At 37.8% G+C, this 18876-nt stretch overlaps 1 protein-coding gene across 32 annotated transcripts in view; it reads left to right on the top strand.

The window, feature by feature from the left end:
• The window catches only part of KMT2C (lysine methyltransferase 2C), a 272539-nt gene that overhangs the window by 101884 nt on the left and 151779 nt on the right, over positions 1-18876 (top strand). For 26 of the 32 annotated variants that reach the window (XM_048212973.2, XM_048212995.2, XM_048212976.2 and 23 more), the window contains 4 exons: positions 1731-1872; positions 8938-9138; positions 12571-12719; positions 13952-14061. In XM_048212973.2, the coding sequence (XP_048068930.2) occupies positions 1731-1872; positions 8938-9138; positions 12571-12719; positions 13952-14061 (602 nt within the window). The remainder of the gene's footprint in view (positions 1-1730; positions 1873-8937; positions 9139-12570; positions 12720-13951; positions 14062-18876) is intronic. The other 6 variants (XM_048212977.2, XM_048212974.2, XM_057304569.1 and 3 more) reach the window with 1 other exon arrangement.

Raw genomic sequence — 18876 nt, 5'->3', positions numbered from 1 at the left:
TCTCTCATCTGTGGAACATAAGAACTAGGAAGATTGGTAGGGGAAGAAAGGGATAAAGAAAGGGGGGTTAATCAGAAGGGGGAATGAAGCATGAGAGACTGTGGACTCTGAGAAACAAACTGAGGGCTTCAGAGGGGAGGTGGGTGGGGGAATGGGATAGACTGGTGATGGGTAGTAAGGAGGGCACGTATTGCATGGTGCACTGGGTGTTACACGCAACTAATGAATCATCGAACTTTATATCAGAAACCAGGGATGTACTGTATGGTGACTAACATAATAAAAAAAACCATTAAAATAAAAAAAAAAAAGAGCTGATCTGAGAGATGTGAGATCAATTTTGGTGTGGACTTTAATGTTCCAGCGGCTAGATATGTCCAGAATGCAGTGAAAGTCTGGTCGAAACTCAGGAGAGGAGCCAGGGCTGCCAGTGTCAGCTGATAACCATGAAGCCCAGAGGAGACTGTTAAAACCTGGATAATCTTTAAGTTCTTCGAGAAGAAAGAGCATGTACAGAACATCCTGAGGGCTATCCCCACATTTAGAGGTCTAAAAGAAACCAGCTGAAGAGACAGATACGAGGTCATTTAATTTTCATTAGCAACCTTGTGAGATACATGGTAGCTTTTTGGTTTTGCAGATGAGATGGTGGAAAATTTGGGAGATGACTTTACATAAATTGTACAGACAGTAGTTTGTAGACTTGGTACTTGAAGAGCTGGTCTTGATGGCTCTGAAGCCTGTAGTAACCCATTACATCTCCTGCTTAAAAAGATGGGAGAGCCTTTCACTGAGGAGGAGGTTGTCCTTGGTGCCAGATGAATTTCTAGAAAGTTTGAAGGCTTGCAAGTAGCCCCTGGATTGTTAATTCTGTTGCTGTCGGTGGTGGTGGTGAGAACAGCGTTGCAGTGGGAGGATGCCCATTAGGAAGGTAACGGAGTGTGGCCCCTCCCAAGTCCCATTTCATGAATTTTATTGGGAAAAGGAAGGAGAGATAGGAGTTTGAAGGACAATAAGTGCTTGGTATTTGTTTCTTTGGTTTGGGGTGGTGGTGCAGAAAGGTCTAAGTCAATTTCGAGTTAGGAAAGAAGGACGGACTGGAGCGTGGAATTGCATCAGGAGCACTGGTTGGAGGGACAGTGCCTGTTCATGTCAGTGATGCATCTCCGAGAGTAGATAGACTGTTTTTATTTAAGGAGGTGATAGTGTTTGTTAACTTGCATCCTATGTGTGAGGTGTTTGAGTTTGGAGTCGTGAGGGTAAATGAAAAAGGCAATGGAGTCAAGATGGGCTCTTTTCAAATATTTACCTTTGGAATGGCTACTAATTAAAGCTGTAATGATTGTTTTAAATGAATGATAATTTTATTTGTGAATTATGAAGAACCTTTTTTTAAGTGAGTCACTTTGAAATACATTTGTTCTGTAGATGTACTGCTATAATCCTACAAGCAGGGTTCTTCACAGTTATTCCTAAGGTGAAACTCCAATGAGTCAGTTGTAAGGTGCACACAAAGAACAGTGTGCCGTGTTTCACATTATTGCAATGATCATGTTGCAGTAGACAGTAAATATAAACCGCGCCATTACATAAACTTTTCCTGTATTAATGAAGTGCCACCATTGCTCTTTGAATCTTCTTCCTGTGTCATGTATGCTTTACAGATAAATTCACCAAAGATTGATTTAAATGCGAAAATGACCTTTTATATCCTCTTGTTCACTATTAAGCAGAAATCAAAGAACAGTCTGCAGAAGAGGATGCTGAAGCAGAAGCGGACAACAGCAAACGGCCGATCCCCGTCCTTCAGCGCTCTGTGTCTGAGGAATCTGCCAGCTCCCTGGTCTCTGTTGGTGTAGAAGCCAAAATCAGGTTAGAGAATGAATGCATCCGGATTGGGGATTAGTGACAGGCAGGGAGCTGGCGATAGAGAGGATTCAGAGAGTACAAGCTTGGCATGTAAATATGGATGGGATTTTATTATTTACTAGTTTTAGATTTATGGCTGATGCCTCTGTGTGTTGTTGGGGTAAAGCATGTCTGTGGGCTTAGGCGATTGTAGAATGGCAGTAGACTAGCATGTTACCCTGCTCTCTGCAGACCAGAACAGGGTATCACCACGCTAGCCCTAGCCAAAGAAAGAACTTCAAGCTTTTAGCCTAAGGGTTGATTTTGATATTTACCTGTAAACTTTTATACTTTTGTTCCTTACTCTTTCTTCATTCTTTAAAAAAAGAAATAGAGGATATTATAACCTATCTGTGTATACTTCAGCTTTGAAGTCTTGGAGTTTTTTTAGACCTTATTTGAAAGACATGAATAAAACTGTAAAATCATTTATCAGTTGAATACTCCCATCTTCTTGAAATGTTTTCTTTCTTTTGCTTTTGGCACCCCTGCCTCCTCATTTTTTGCTGGCTTCTGCAGAGACTCCCTGCTTTTATAATGTTGGGGTCCTCAGGGAAGTCTTCAGCATGCATAATTTTATCTCTACTCCCTTCCTGAGAATGCTCATTCAGTGTGATGGCTGAGTGTTCAGTCTGCATGCTGAGGAACCCCATATTTGTATTTCCAGGGGTGACCTTTCTCTGAACCTCAGACTTTCCTATCCGTGTGTCTGCTTGACATCTCCATTTGGAGGTATACTAGACACCTCACCCGTACATGGTTTGTTCCCCATTTTGGGGAAGGTTTGAAAAATCTCAAAATAAAAGAGTAGACTGAACAATAAAACAGTTCCAAACACACTTTGCCCATTAATCCTTCTTTCTTTTTTCTTTTTCTTTAAAGATTTTATTTATTTGAGACCGAGCATGAGCATGAGCAGTGGGGGAGGGGCAGAGGGAGAGAGAGAGAGAGAGAGAAGCAGACTCCCCACTGAGCAGGGAACCCGACGTGGGCTCATGACCTGAGCTGAAGGCAGATGCTTAACCAACTGAGCCACCCAGGTGTCCCCTGCTTTATTTTTCTCAGTAGCACTTGTTATTTCTCAGTTCATTTGATTATTTAATTATCAATATCATGTGAGTTCTGTGAAGGCAGTACTTTTTTCTGTTTTCTATTGGATGGATAATTATTTTCTGTTCATTCTACATTGTATTTTGTTTTTTAAGATCATTTCCCTTAACACTCAAACCTTATGTCTCTTTACCCTATTGAGTTTAATTTTGAAGGAATTCAAACTTAACCATTCCAATTGGTTTCTTAGTCTTAACAATGTAAGTGCTTTATCATGTTTTCATATCTCTTTGCATCTCTCATCTAGCATCTCGTGCTGTAGTTATTTTAGATATATATTTCCTATTTCTGTTTCCCTTGTCTTGGCCCTCTAACTTTTTCCCCCTAATTTTAAAATTTGAGGTTTAATTTATATATAGTGAAATTCACCCATTTTGTGGGTTGACAGTTGTATACAGTGACATAACCACAACCACCATGAGATGAAGAACAGCCCATCATACTGAAAAAGTCCCCGATGCCTGTTTGTGGCCAACCCTGACTCCCAACTTCTGCCCTCGGCAACCGCTTGTCTTCTGTAGGTCCCTGTTGTTTTGTCTTTACAGTAACATAGAAATGGAATTGTAGAGTATGTGATCTTTTGATCTGAGTCTTTTTTACTTTGGTAATGCCTTTTTTACTCGTTTTCTGGCCTTTTTACCCATCCGTGTTCTTCTATGTATCAGTAGTTGCCTCCTTCTTATTGCTGAACAGGATTCTGTTTTATGGAGGGTCCTATCACAGTTTATCCATTTCCTAGTTGAGGAATATTTGGGTAGTTTCCAGTTTTGGGCATTATGAATACAGTTGGTATAAATATTCACTCACAGGTTTTGGTGTGAACATAGGGTTTATATTTCACTTGGGTAAATACCTGGGCTAGGAGAAAGGTAATTTGAAAAGAAAATTGCCAAAGTGTGTTTTGTGTGTGGCTCTATGTTTTGCATTCTCACTAATGATGCATGAGAGTTGCAGTCAGGCATGGATTAACAGAACATTTCTTGTTCTGATTCAGCTTTGCTCTTAGATAGGCAGTGTGCCCTTTGGTTTCGAGGGTTCTGTGTTCTCAGTGATCCTGCCATTATGCCAGCTGTAGGAGACCTATAATGGCTGAGTCCAGGACAGTCTTGCTTCTCCTCTAGGGTTAAAGCCCCCTTCCCCACCTCACTGTTCTTCCATCTGCAGTTGGTCTTCACTGTTGTAGGGGGTGATTTTTCCTGTCCTTCTCTCACCAGCCTAAGGCTTTTGTTCCCCAGGGAAAATGCGGGAGAAAGATCTGGGTGGGTCTTTGTGCCTTCCCCATACTGCTGTTGTTCCACTCTCCAGGCTTCGTGCCATGACCAGCACATTATCCAGACTCGTCGCCACACTTCCAGTGTTGTGCGTAAGCATCTGAAGTGGTTCGCAGAGAGAAGAGTATGAGTGGGTTAGAATTTACCCTGTGTCTTTGGGTCCCAGATACTCTGTATTCTCACACTATCTCACACTTGGACTTTAGCACTTTGTTAAAATTTTTCACTGAATTCTTCTTATGCTGCTTGTATGACATACCGTGGCCTTTTTCTCAGATTAAGCAAATGCTTGTGTCTCATCTCTTTTTGGACATGCCTTTCATTCAGTTGGAGGTGAATTGGTTGCCCTGTGACTTCTGCAATCCGATGTGTTCAAGAAAAGTGAATTTGTAGATTGTCTGATGAGATTTTGCTGTGAGGGTGGGAACAGTGCTCTTTGCAGCTTTCTTTCTTTCTTTCTTTTTTTTAAAGATTTCATTTATTTATTTGACAGAGAGATTGCCAGTGAGAGGGAACACAAGCAGGGGGAGTGGGAGAGGAAGAAGCAGGCTCCCAGCAGAGCAGGGAGCCCGATGTGAGGCTCGATCCCAGGACTGTGGGATCACACCCTGAGCCGAAGGCAGACGCGACTGAGCCACCCAGGCTCCCGCTTTGCAGCTTTCTACACCCAAACTGAAGACAGGAATTTCCTTTGTCCCACCTTTAAAGTTAATACATTACTGTGAGATACCTAGATGACTGTCCTTACCTTCTTCCATTTCTTTCTTTCTTTTTTTTTTTTTTTTTAGATTTTTTTAAATTTATTTATTCAACAGAGATAGAGACAGCCAGCGAGAGAGGGAACACAAGCAGGGGGAGTGGGAGAGGAAGAAGCAGGCTCATAGTGGAGGAGCCTGATGTGGGGCTCGATCCCACAACACCAGGATCACGCCCTGAGCCGAAGGCAGATGCTTAACCGCTGTGCCACCCAGGCGCCCCAACTTCTTCCATTTCTTGAAACCTTTCCTAATTCTTTAGTGATTTCAGTACTTCTATAAAATTATGTTCATTGTGGATCTGTTGTGTGGCAAAATTCCTGTGCTCTCCCAAGCCTGGGATTACTTTTACTCACCATCACATTTGAGTGATGGATTTGGGTATGACATTGAAGGTGAAGGTATTTTCTGTCAGTCCTTCAAGGGGCGCCTGGGTGGCTCAGTCGGTGAAGCGTCTGCCTTTGGCTCAGGTCATGATCCCAGGGTTCTGGGATCGAGCTCCATGTTAGGCTCCCTGCTCAGCGGGGAGCCTGCTTCTCCCTCTCCCTCTGCCTGCCTCTCTGCTTGTGCTCTCTCTTTATCTCTCTGTCAAATAAATAAATAAATGAAATCTTTTAAAAAAATACTTTAAAAACATTGCTCCATTTTCTAATCACTTTGTTGTAATCAGTGTTGTTGATAAGGATGTCCATCTGATTGTTGCTCCTCTTGGGTAATGCTTCCAGGGTAAGAAGAAAATCAGATGGGGTATGCTGAAAGAAATGTAAGCCTTAATAGCTTGAGAAAGTCATAAGTAAGAAAATAATAAGGGGGCGCCTGGGTGGCTCAGTCGTTAAGCATCTGCCTTCGGCTCAGGGCGTGATCCCAGGGTCCTGGGATTGAGCCCCACATCAGGCTCCTCCGCTGAGAGCCTGCTTCTTCCTCTCCCACTCCCCCTGCCTGTGTTCCCTCTCTCGCTGGCTGTCTCTCTCTCTGTCAATAAATAAAGAAAATCTTAAAAAAAGAAAATAAGGTTAATAAGATACTAGCAAAGGATACTGGTGGTCATATCTTTTAGGCAAGAGGGAAAACTATTTTTTTTCCTTTCGACCTTTTCTAAAAGTAGACCATGTTTAAATGTGTGTATGTATATGAACGTGTGTCTTTCTCTCTGTCTCAGTGGACAACACTGTTGATCATGAAATTGAAAAACGTGAATAGATAACTTTCATAAAGGTAATTAGTTGAGGGACACAATTTGAATTTAACTTAAGATAAAAAAAATTTCCTAGAAATATTATAGTTTATCACCTGTTAATGTAAGACGTGAAAGTTCATGGAGTAGATAGTACGAGGTTATGGTGCAAACTTCAGTGCCCGAGAAGGGAGGTTTAGGTGGAGCAGCTGTAAATATGTCATCAAGAGAAATATATCCAAGAGGAGCGGTCCTTTTATTCTCTTTATTATAATTTTCAAATATTTTTTCATTTTTATGGTGATGGAAGTATAAGTAATACTTTAAAACTTTTTTTTTTTGAGACTTTATTTATTTGAGAGCATACGGGGAGGGTCAGAGGGAGAGAGAGAGAGAGAGACTCTCAATCAGACTCCCTGCTGAGCGCGGAGCCCAGTGCACAGCACGACCCTGAGATCATGACCAGAGCTGAAATCAAGAGTCAGACGCTTAACTGAGCCACCCAGATATCCCTAAAACAATATTTTAAAAAATTAAAATCGGTACAGAAAAATCTAGTGAATGAAATATCATATATATATTTTTAAAGCTAAGAAATACTGTTTTTCTTTATTCTGGTATTTTTAAAAGTTTTTATTTAAATTTCAGTTCGTTAAAATACAGTGTAATGTGAGTTTCAGGTGTTATAGTATAGTGATTTAACACTTCCATACATCACCCATTGCTCATCACAACAAATGCCCTCCCTAATCCCCATCACCTATGTCCCCCGTCCCCCCACCCGCCTCCCCTCTCCCAACCAGCAGTGGGTTCTCTGTACTTAAGAATCTGTTTTCTGGTTTACTGCTCTTCCCCCCCCCCCCCAATGTTCTTCTGTTTTGTTTCTTAAATTCCACATATCAGCAAAGGGAGAAGAAAAAGAAAAAGAGTGACGCAAACCAAGAAACAGAGTCTTAACTATAGAGAACAAACTGAGGGTTACCCAGGGGAGGTGTGTGTGTGGGGGGAATGGATGAAATCAGTGATGGGAATTATAAGGAGGGCGCTTGTCCTGAAGAGCACCCAGGGTTGTATGGAAGTGTTGAATCACTAGGTTCTGCACCTGAAACTAATATTGCAGTGTTTGTTAACTAACTGGAATTTAAATAAAAACTTGAGGAAAATAACATATTGCATCGTAAGAAAAATAAAATAAGTGGCAAATGGATAAAATGAGAAAAAATACTGTTAACAGGTGAAGCTGATTGATGGGTTCATGAGCATTTATTAACTATTATTCTGCTTCTGTATCTTTGTTAAAAAATTTCCATAATAAAAAGTCAAAGATGTATGTGATCTTTAAAAAACAAGCCTGCCAAACAACAACAAAATTCCACATGAGTGAAATCATATGGTATTTGTCTTTCTCTGACTTAATTCGCTCAGCATACTACTCTCTAGCTCCATCCCTGTTGTGGCAGATGGCAAGATTTCATCCTATTTTTGTCTAATATTCCATTGTGTGTATATATATGTATATATACACCACATTTATCCATTCATCAATGGATAGACACGGGCTGCATTCATATCTTGGCTATTGTTAATAATGCTGCCGTAAACGTAGGGAGTGCATGTGTCCCTTTTAGTTAGTGTTTTTGTATTCTCTGGGTAGATACCCAGGAGTGTGATTGCCGGATCATAGGGTAGCTCTATTTTTAACTTTTTCAGGAACCTCCATACTGGTTTCCACAGTAGCTGCACCATTTTGCATTTCCACCAGCGGTGCAAGAGTGTTCTCCTTTCATGGTCCCTTATTAAGCATCTATTCCATAAGCATATATTGTTTTTTGTCTTTTAACTTTTTAATTTTATTGTAGTTAATAGACGTTATTGTTTAGAATAAATTTAGGCTTTCAGAAAAATTGGACAGATTAGTACAGAGAGTTCCCATTACCAGCCTGCCTTCCTTCCCTGAGTTTCCCCTTTATTAGCATTGGGTCTTAGTGTGGTACATTTGTTACAGTTGATAAACTCGTATTGATACGTTATTATTAACTAAACTCCATAGTTTACATTAGGGTTTATTCTTTCTCTTATATAGTTCTATGAGTTTTGACAAATGCCTAATGTCATGCATTTGCCATTATAATGTATCATGGGAAATAGTTTCACTGTCCTAAAATCTCCTGTGCTCCACCTACTTATCCCTTTTCCACTCCTGTTAAACTCTTTCACACACACCCCTCATCACTGACTACTTACCCCAGTAAGTAGTTAAATCTACGTTTTTATGTCTCCGTGTTTGTTCGCGTGTGTTTTGTATCTACATCATGCATAAAGAATGCTCCGTCAGGTGCTTAAATAAAACTTTGTCACCATAGGTATTACAGAGCCCGTATGTCATTAAACCCTACCCTCTTTCCCAGCCTCAGCTTTCCCTTCTTTATCCTTCTTTATTACTTCCATTTTCTTGAATTAGATTAAAAAGAAAACTAAGTACAAGCTAGAACTTTTTGATTTGGTAAGTCTGCTACTTTTAAAAGTCATGCTATGAATTGCAAATGTATAATTGATTATTAAACTTAATTGTTCTTATGACCTATACGTACTCAAGCTTAGTTGGTGCTAAAGTTGTAATATTTAATTTTAAAGCACAGGTATCTATAGTCTGTCACTTTAAAAATTAGTTGAATAAAACTACTTTCTCCTTCTCTTTCTTACTTTTCATTTCCACCAGTGAACAGCTCTGCGCTTTTTGTTACTGTGGTGAAAAAAGTTCCTTAGGACAAGGAGACTTAAAACAATTTAGAGTAACGCCTGGGTTTATCTTGCCATGGAAAAGCCAGCCTTCTAACAAGAAGGACATTGATGACAACAGCAATGGAACCTGTGAGAAAATACAAAACTCAGCACCACGAAAACAAAGAGGACAGAGAAAGTAAGCAATTTTGAATAAATGGTTGGAATGCAGTAAGGCTATCTATAATTTATTTTCATCTCTGTGAATATACAAATGGGGTTGTTAATCATTTCTCATGTTTTTCAACATTCGTAGGATGCTTTATGCCTCATCATTACCCCCATAAAACACTCCTTTTCTTAAAATTTCTTGTGTGAAAGTAAGAGTGTTATCTTAATTGTATATTAAAATCAGTGTGATCACAAAAGTTAACCTTTAGAAGAAAACTTTAAAGAACATAACATAAACCTAGAAGGAATTTATGGAAAGAAGGTAAAACAGATCAATGAAATCATTCTTTCATTCCTTTGAATAAGCTTTTGATTGTTTGTAAGAATATAACCTAACAGAATGACAAAACCAAGGTGATTTTCTCTACCCATGTTCTTAACTTGTTATCTAGTTATTTTTATGGTTCAGAGAATATTGAGTTGTCCAGTAAACTGTTATAATACAGAGTTAACTTTCTAAGTAATTATATGCTCAGAATGCCCTTTCTAAAGTTAAAGAAGAAGCTCTTCTTTTTTAATGAAATAAGAATTTACTAAGGTATTTGTATAACTATACATGTGTGTCTGTATTCATCAACATTATAGTTACCTAACACTTCACTCTAATATATTTAATTTTGGAGTTAAACATTTTTTTTTTAATATGTTGCTGAGTTTTGTTTAAAGGCCATCTTAATATGTGGATTTGGCTCTGGTAGTTGAGGGAGTAGAAGTTTCTGTAGTCGATGAGAAAGTGTAAAATTAATTTAGCTTGGAAGGCTAACCAGCTCTCCCCCTTGAGGGTGATGATGTAATCATCCAAGTGTTTATCTGGCTTTTATCCAAATTTAAGTACTAAGGCATTGTTGTGTTGTACTTATTTGATTGGCTCCTTCTTTTGGACTGCTGCCAATGCCTTGAAGACCTGAAGTAGGAAATGAAACAATAACAAGAAAGAGACTCTTAAAAAAATTTAAGGTGGAACAGCTTAAGGAAGTTTAGAAGTACTTTGTTTAGCATCTTGATATTTGAAAGGCCGGAGCTAGATCTTAGAGCAGAGCTTTTCTTCTTGTAATCATTTGAGTGCTCACATCCTAATAAAATACATCAAAAGTCTAGCGAAGTTTTAATGTCCATCAGTAATTAGCAAATCTAATGGACTTGACCAGCGTATATCTCATATCCTCATGTTCTGCCTTTGAATAATGACAATTATATAAACACTTATTCTGGGAAATACAGTTGGGCTTCGTTTACTTATTTTAAAAGCTGAGTTAATTTTTATCAAAAACTTTTATGGGGTAAGGTAATTATGTAAAATGGAGCTTTGGTTTAGTCTTTACATACACTTAGTGTTTACCAATGTATTAAGTAATGATAACAAGACAGATAATTGACTTTAGGAATAAAACACATTTATAAAATTTGGAATTCACTTAGGGTTAGCCAATCTAATTTGGTAATGATTTTAAATAGTTACAAAATATATTACTGATGAATAGAAACCAAATAAGCTTGTTTTTTTTTTTTTTTTAAATATTTTATTTATTTATTTATTTGACAGAGAGAGAGAGAGACAGTCAGCGAGAGAGGGAACACAAGCAGGGGGAGTGGGAGAGGAAGAAGCAGGCCCATAGCAGAGGAGCCTGATGTGGGGCTCGATCCCTTAACGCCGGGATCACGCCCTGAGCCGAAGGCAGACGCTTAACGACTGCGCCACCCAGGCGCCCCAAATAAGCTTGTTTTTGTTTTTAATGTGAAAAGGAGGTTTTAAAAAGAATTTTTCTCTCTTGGTGGCATTAAATTGTAAGAATATGTAATTGGGGATTCTTTTTCTCTTTTGTTTTAGACTAAAATTTTGGGGGTATGTATTTCAGCTGTCTTCTCCTGATGGTTTTTCCTAAGTTGGTTTTCTGTCATCCTTAGGGTTGACATCAGCATCTTACTGATATGGTATACACATAAAAACTGGTTGTAAAACCTAAAGGTGAAATTTGATTAAGCTAGTGGTTAGGAATTGGTTAGTAATAGCTGGTTGATCATTTCATTAGTTTTTATACCCGTCTCCCCCATCAAATACTGGTACAAAGGAAATATCTTAGAACAATACATTAATCCTTATAGATGAACTGTTCGTCTTTTTTTCCCCTCCCCATAAAAGAACAATGATTAGTAATGAAGAATCTATTTGTAGGAATGGAGATTATATTTATAGGAAAGAGTTTGTTCTCATTATACTGGGGGCATTTATAAAAACGAGAATTTAAAGTTAGAATAGCATGCTAAGCTTTTAAAAAAGTGAGTCTATGCATTTCTAATGCTGAACATAAAAAAATACTGGTTATTTTTATATGGTTTGGTATTTAAATGTACTTATTGAAATATGTTAATACTTTTTTTCTTTCAATGATTCCAGGTATAAAAAAGTTTAGTACCCTGGTCATTGTGCTGATTTTCTCTTAATAGGAATCATGATAAATATCCAGCATACAGAAGTGCAGTGAGTTATGATCTATATTCAATAGTGATTTAATCCAGAATTATGATCAGGTTAAATACTATGATATCAGGAGAAGATTAAAGTTTTAGTGCCAGTCATCTGATTTCCCATATTTAATGTTTAAACACAATAGTAGTCATTGTTTACTTAATGATCTCAATTAATAGCTGAAGTTTGAAGACTTTGAAAGTCTGAAATCACCCATGTGTTGTATGCTTTATTAAGTGTTCATCTCTATACTGCTGTTTTTGCTGTTACATTATCTTCTTTATTCCCCACGCCACTAGTAGCTATTTTGTTTTTGCATTTTACTCTGACTTGTGAGGTCAAGTTACTTACTCGAGAGTACTTGCAACATCATGCCATAGACCAGCTGTCGAGATTTGTGGAGGGGCCTGTAAGAAAGCTCCAGCTGACACGTTCTGCTCCCACTACCTCCCTCTTCACACTCTGTAGTGGGTTTTCATTTCCCCTGGGAAATAACCTTTCTTTACATAACATTAACTGCCAGCTCTGTTTTGCTAGTCCTCACGATAAAGCAAATTAAAATTTCTGATCGAGTTATGTTTCATAAGCATTTAAGTAAGGCTGAAGGGAATATTTATTTTATGTGATAAAATATAGTTCCTGATTAGAATATGAGAGTGTCATTTAAAAAATTATAGAAAATAAATTTTTAATTTTTAACACTTCCTTATGGATTTGGTGACTTTTTTTTAGTTGTTGCTTACATGATAAAATATAGCAACCCAGTTTTATATTATACTATGAATAATAACAGTTGTATTCTGAAAGTTGTTTTATGACAGTTTATGCCTAATAAAATAAAATTGATTTGGTAATACATTATATTGAATAAACAAAATAATTATCTACCTGTTACCACTTTCACATCTGTTTTGTTTTATTTTATTTTTCCAGAGAACGATCTCCTCTGCAGAATATAGTGTCTTGTGTAAGTGTAAGCACGCAGACCACTTCAGATGATCAGGCTGGTAAATTATGGGATGAACTCAGTCTGGTTGGCCTTCCAGATGCTATTGATATCCAAGCCTTATTTGATCCTACAGGTAGGAGCTGGTCGTCAGTGATAACTATCTCTTGATTCTATAGACATTTTAATTTTAGTGAATTATCAACTTAATTATAAATACCTTTCATCTAGAAATAATTATGATCACATTGTAAAAAATATGGTCGTTTAAGTATGCTTGCTTAGGTAAAATGTCTTAATGATGTGTACCTCATTTATGTAGCATCTGCAGAGGGCCAACACTGGGCTGGATGCTTTTATAAGTCTTTGCATTTATTCTTATGTAGACAGCAGGGTCATGGAGATCTGATAATTAATGAAAGAAAATTTTAAAAGGCACCGTGAGAAGTTGGGGAACTTGGATGTCTGGGTCTGTTTAATGCAGGGTGAAAGACAGTAGTAGGTCTTAGCCATGTGGGTATCTTGTTGTAGCAGTGTAGTAACCCATACTCATGAGGTGCTTTTGGGATTTTGAGTTAATTTCAGTTGAACTGCATATTGATTGATAGTGGTTCAAGTGTTGTGTGATAGAGGATTTAAAGACTGAGCTGTTTTTAGTGATGAATGTGGGCTCTTGGTGTGGGATGAAACAGAATGGAGATGTATTTGTAGTTTATTTGTCATTCGTCCTCTTTGTCTCATAAAGTATTGTATAAATGTCCTTTATATTTTATGTAAAGATACCAAATAAAATATCTTATAGTAATATGTAAATAAAATGACTAAGAACTCATTTTTTTTTTGGTAATAATCACTCCTTCAGTGTTTCTCAAACTTGTGTGCGTCAGAATCTCCTAGAGGGCTTGTTAAAATATAGATTTCTGGGCACCAGTGCAAGAGTTTTTGATTCAGTGGGTCTTGGTTGTGATATGATATTTGGCATTTCTTTTTTTTTTTAAATTTTTAAAGATTTATTTATTTGCTGGGGGGGAGAGGCAGAGGGAGAGAGAGAGAATCCTCAAGCAGAGTCTCCGCTGAGCACAGAGCCTGACGTGAGGCTCAATCCTGGGACCCTGAGATCATGACCTGATCCAAAATCAAGAGTCGGATGCTTACCCGACTGAGCCACCCAGGCACTCTGATATTTTGCATTTCTAACAAGTTCCTAGATGATACATTTGGGAAGGGCTGACTGCTTTAGTGTGATCACAGATAGAGGGTGCCACTGTGTGTCTACATGTCAGAGTTGGTTTGGGGGAATATATATCTTATTAGCATTAATATGCTTCATGTTTATTCATTTGCTTCTTTTCACTTCAACCATTTTAGGCACTTGTTGGGCTCATCACCGTTGTGTGGAGTGGTCACTGGGAGTTTGCCAGATAGAGGAACCATCGTTAGTGAACGTAGACAAAGCTGTTGTCTCAGGGAGCACAGAAGTAAGTAGAAGTAACAGATATTTAATTAAGCCACAGTTTTATAACATTGACTCAAGTCAACATAAAGTTTCACTTGCAAGAATTGTTTATTAAATGATTACTATAATGTAAAAACCCTTAAAATAGGAATTTTTAATTTTATATCCAAGAGTGGTTTGTGCACAGTACTAGAATATACATGTTAAGCTGTGCAATAAATGTAAATCTTAAAAACAAATATTTTATATTTAAATCAGAAATTAAAAATTTTAGAAATGAGAATTACTAAGTATATTTATATATCCATGTGGTTACTCTTTAAAACAAAACGATTTGATGAAGATTTAACATGAAGAGACAACATTTGACAGGTCTTTAGTCCATAGTGTGGATTAGCTCTGGTGTTTTAAAAATTGATCCAGATATTTCTTTATAGTCAAGTTGGCAGTTCAGTTCATCTTTTTGGCACCATCCCAAAGTAATATCATGTACACAGTCTTCTGTCTTTTAAAGTTTTCACTGAAATTTTCATGTGATCTCGAAACAAGCACAGAAATAAATGCAACATTTACCTTCCATCTATAAAGGAAACAAACCCTATGAAGTGAAATTGCTTTGCTGCCTACAAATTCCCTTTGATTTTTGACAGTTATATTTGGGAGAAGTGAAACAGCCCTTCCAAAGGAATGTTAAAAATGGAATTTTGACCGTAGAAATTATGTAGGCTCTAACAGATGGAGTATAGGTAAAACTTTCAAAAGTGTAGTCGAGACAGGAACTTAGATCCAAGTAATTATTCAATTAGTATAATATTAGCTTTACTCAGATTATTAAAATGACCTAAATTTAAATTACATGGATGAGTAACTCCCACCTCAAGCTTGGTCAAATTAGAGTGCTTGTTTTGGAAATGTGACATTACATTGAAATGCTTATGTCATCAAATCGTGAATAGTATAATGCATAATAGTAAATTCTGCAGTCTGGACATACTTAGGTGGCCAGATCAAGACCGTGATAGATCAGTGAGCACTCTTTTTGTCACAGACTACTTCGGAAGTAGTGTTGGATTGTTTTGTGGAAGTGAAAAATATTACAGGAAAGGCAATGAACAAAGGCTAAAATGAACTTTGTGGTGTTCAGTTGGAGGAATCAATGTAGACTCCTGGTTTTTAATATTTATACAAATACAGAAATATAGATGTGTGTATACATGTGAGTTAGTATGTATACATATATTTCCTAGCTCTTTTCACTAAGACGGTAGTTAAAAGCTTGCCTCCCCCTGTCCTTTTTTGGATAGAAGATACCATCTTTGTGTTTTAGATACTTATAAATACTTAAAGTGGGATTTAGAGATGAAGTCTTTGCCCTACTGCTGGCCAAGGAATCAAGGGCCATGGGAGACCTGCACTCCGTCTCTCTCTATGGAGGCATTAGCATGCAGTGGGCGGGAGTGGTGGAATGCAGAAAGGAGCTGGAGTAGATGGAGTGGTGGGATCCCAGGGGGATTGGTGGCACATTGTCAAAGCATCACGGCTTCACTCAGTTAAATCAGTCCAGACTTAGGGTAGCGTCACTCTTCTGTTGCCATTTCTACAGTTTTTTGTTTGTTTTGTCTTTTGGTTTTCTCCATTATCAAATAGGCACAGGACTTAGCTAGAACTTTCTCATTTGCTTGTCCCAAGAAGAGTTTGTCTCACTGACAGAAATTCAAACCCAGAGCAACACATTTGTTGATAAGTCTGTGGGGAAATAGGCACTCTAATACCTTGCTGATAGGATGCAAATTGGTATAAATCTTCTGGAGGAGAATTTGACGTTTCTACGATTTTGTCCTGAAAATATGCCTCCCGTAATGCAAAATACTTGTGGTATTAAAGGTTAATAATTGCAGCATTGTGTAACTTGAAAAATATTGGAAACAACCTAAGTGGCCACACATAATAGAATGGTTGAATAAACTATGGTATGGTTCATACAGTGGAATGTAGTGTGTGTAAAAATACAGTGAGGAATATCTCAATGAAAAGATGTGAAGTTGGTTCCAACATGTATTTTTAAGTGAAAAAAGAGTACAAAAGACCATTCGTGATGTGCATCCTGTTGTGTAAGAAAGGATGAAATATAAGAAAATATATGTGGTCATTTTGGAAAAGAAATGCAGGAAGGATAAACAGGAAACTGAAGAGATTGGTTACCTATGGCAGGTGGGTGGGAAAAAGGTGGAAAGGAAACGGGAATGGGACTGATGTAGCATGGGTGAGATGTGACAGACACTCTCAGATATCTTTGTTTTGTATAGCTCCTCTGACTCTTAGAACCATAGGAATATTTCACATACCCCCTAAATAAGCAATTACAACTATCTAGGATATGGGAGAATCCAAAAAGGAATACCAAAATTCATGCTAAAGGGGATAGGGAAGAAAAGAGCTAACCTGAGTAACTGGCAAACAGTATCTTGACTGGTTAGCTGGAAAGCTAAAGACAAAAAGTACAGCATGTATGTACTGTAATCCAGTGAGTAAATGTGTTTGTCACAAGGGTGTGAGTTTGCAATTTTTTTTTTTTATTTTTTAAAGATTTTATTTATTTATTTGACAGAGATAGAGACAGCCAGCGAGAGAGGGAACACAAGCAGGGGGAGTGGGAGAGGAAGAAGCAGGCTCATAGCAGAGGAGCCTGATGTGGGGCTTGATCCCGTAACACCGGGATCACACCCTGAGCCGAAGGAAGGCAGACGCCCAACCGCTGTGCCACCCAGGCGCCCCTGAGTTTGCAATTCTGAAACCACTTTATGTGTATACTGTAAGTGAACAAATAAGTAAATATATGGTTGATAATGAGAACTAGGTTTTTCAGTGTTGGAGAAAGGAGCTACAAATAAGGAAAGGCTAAAATGAATTTTGTGGTGTTGAAATGGAATTAGAAGTATCAGTATAAACTCATGGTTCTTAATATTTATGTAGACAGGTACAGAAATACAGATGTGTAGTTGTGTGTATACTCATGAGGTAGTATGCTTACATACAATTCCTAGTTCTGTCCTCTGTGAGGACCTAGACATAGTGACCCCCAGTGGCAGTGAGCACACCTGGTGCCCAGATCTTGGTTTCTAACCACTATTTGCCAATAAAAGGAACCAGGTTCCTGGTATGGGGAAAATACAACCTGAGGTGCTGGAAAATAAGGAAGTGCTCAGAAAGGTGAAGACTTGTTGAAAACACAGGAGCCAACCTGAAGGAGCTCCCAAGAGCTGGACCAGTTTGAGCCACAACAAAAAATATAGTATTGGGTTTTCATTCACAGAATAAAATGAGTCCATACTGATATGAATGAATGAACAAACAAATGAATGAATGAATGAATGAACAAATGAATGAATAGCATTAAGTCAGGTCATATTACTCCTGTTCCTACCACACTTCAGTAGTGGACTTGCTGTTTCATTCAGAGAAAGGGAAAAAAAAAGGCAGTGCTCACTACCTGACAGGGCTCTCCGTGATCTTCACCACCCCCACAAGTACTTCTTAAGATGTCACTCACTCACTATGACCCTGCCCCTCATTTGCTTCCCTCAACCATACCAGCCTCCTTCATCTTCCTCAAATGCACCAGATAAATCTTCCCTCGGGACCTTGGCACTTCCAGTTCCCTCTCTGTTGAATATTCTTCTTAGATACATGATGACATGCTCCCTCATGTCCTTCAGGAATTTATTCAAGAGTTGCCTTGTTGGTGAGGGCTTTGCTTGGCTCCCTTTTGAAAGTTTCAAGGGTCTCATCCTCAGGTAACATCTCTGCTCTATGGTTTTCTCCTTTGTACTTGTTGCCATCTAACATAGTATATATTTACTGAATGATCTTGTTAATCTTTCCTTATTAGAGTGATATTGCCAAGGATCTTTTTCTGTTTTGGTCATTCCTCAATAGATTATTTGTAGCCTAAGTGAATAGCACTAGAGATCATTCATGTAATCACTCATAGTTACAGGAAAGATCCAAAGTGCCAGAATGTTAAGGGAGGTCACTAATGTAGTTAATTTTATAAAAGTGTATGAATACATAATTGTCAGAAAAGAAGCCTCTAAAATAGAGTTTAGATTATACCAATTCTACCGAGGTGATGTGGGGTGGTGGGCAATGACAGTGCAAATCTTTGCTATCTCACAATGTTCTCTAGGGGCAAACCATGTAGAGTGCTGTTGAACTTGGAATACATTTTTATTTTACCAAAAGACAGATGTTCTAAATTTGTTGACCTTTATTTTGATGACATGTGGCTGAATATATTATGATACCTACCTCAAGGAAAATAAACAGTTCATCTGCTTCTTCAAGATAAAGGTGACATTTCAGCAATGATAATGTAATGACTTTTCAAAGAAACATGTGCTGGGGGTTGAGCATTTTGAAAATGGATGTTTGGAACTATTTCTGTTTGATATTTTATTGCTAGAAACAATGAAAGTTTGTGAAAAACAAATTCTCACATTTGTCAAAAAATTTTGGATGCGGAATTTTCTGTTCTGTTTAAAATACTCTGAAAAGTTTTAGTATGTTTCAAACCCATTTGTTAAAAATAAAAAAATTAATACTTTTGATTATGGAAGGTGAAAATTTACTAGCTAAATTTTGATAATTTTGGTTGAGATTGAAAAATAGTTTTGGAAATGATGCGCTACTTCTGTTTAGATCTTAATTTGGTAGAATCATTTGTTTTTAACTCACGACAGATAGTGAAATAAACTCAAGTTAGAATCGGGCCTTTTAACCTAGGAAAATGGAGGAGATCAGGATGTAGGTCAGATGGAGGGGTTGTACTGCTCTCTAA

The sequence above is a fragment of the Ursus arctos genome, unplaced genomic scaffold, assembly GCF_023065955.2.
Source record: "Ursus arctos isolate Adak ecotype North America unplaced genomic scaffold, UrsArc2.0 scaffold_3, whole genome shotgun sequence".
Classification (NCBI taxonomy): Eukaryota; Metazoa; Chordata; class Mammalia; order Carnivora; family Ursidae; genus Ursus; species Ursus arctos.
This window is presented reverse-complemented; position numbering and strand designations above follow the sequence as displayed.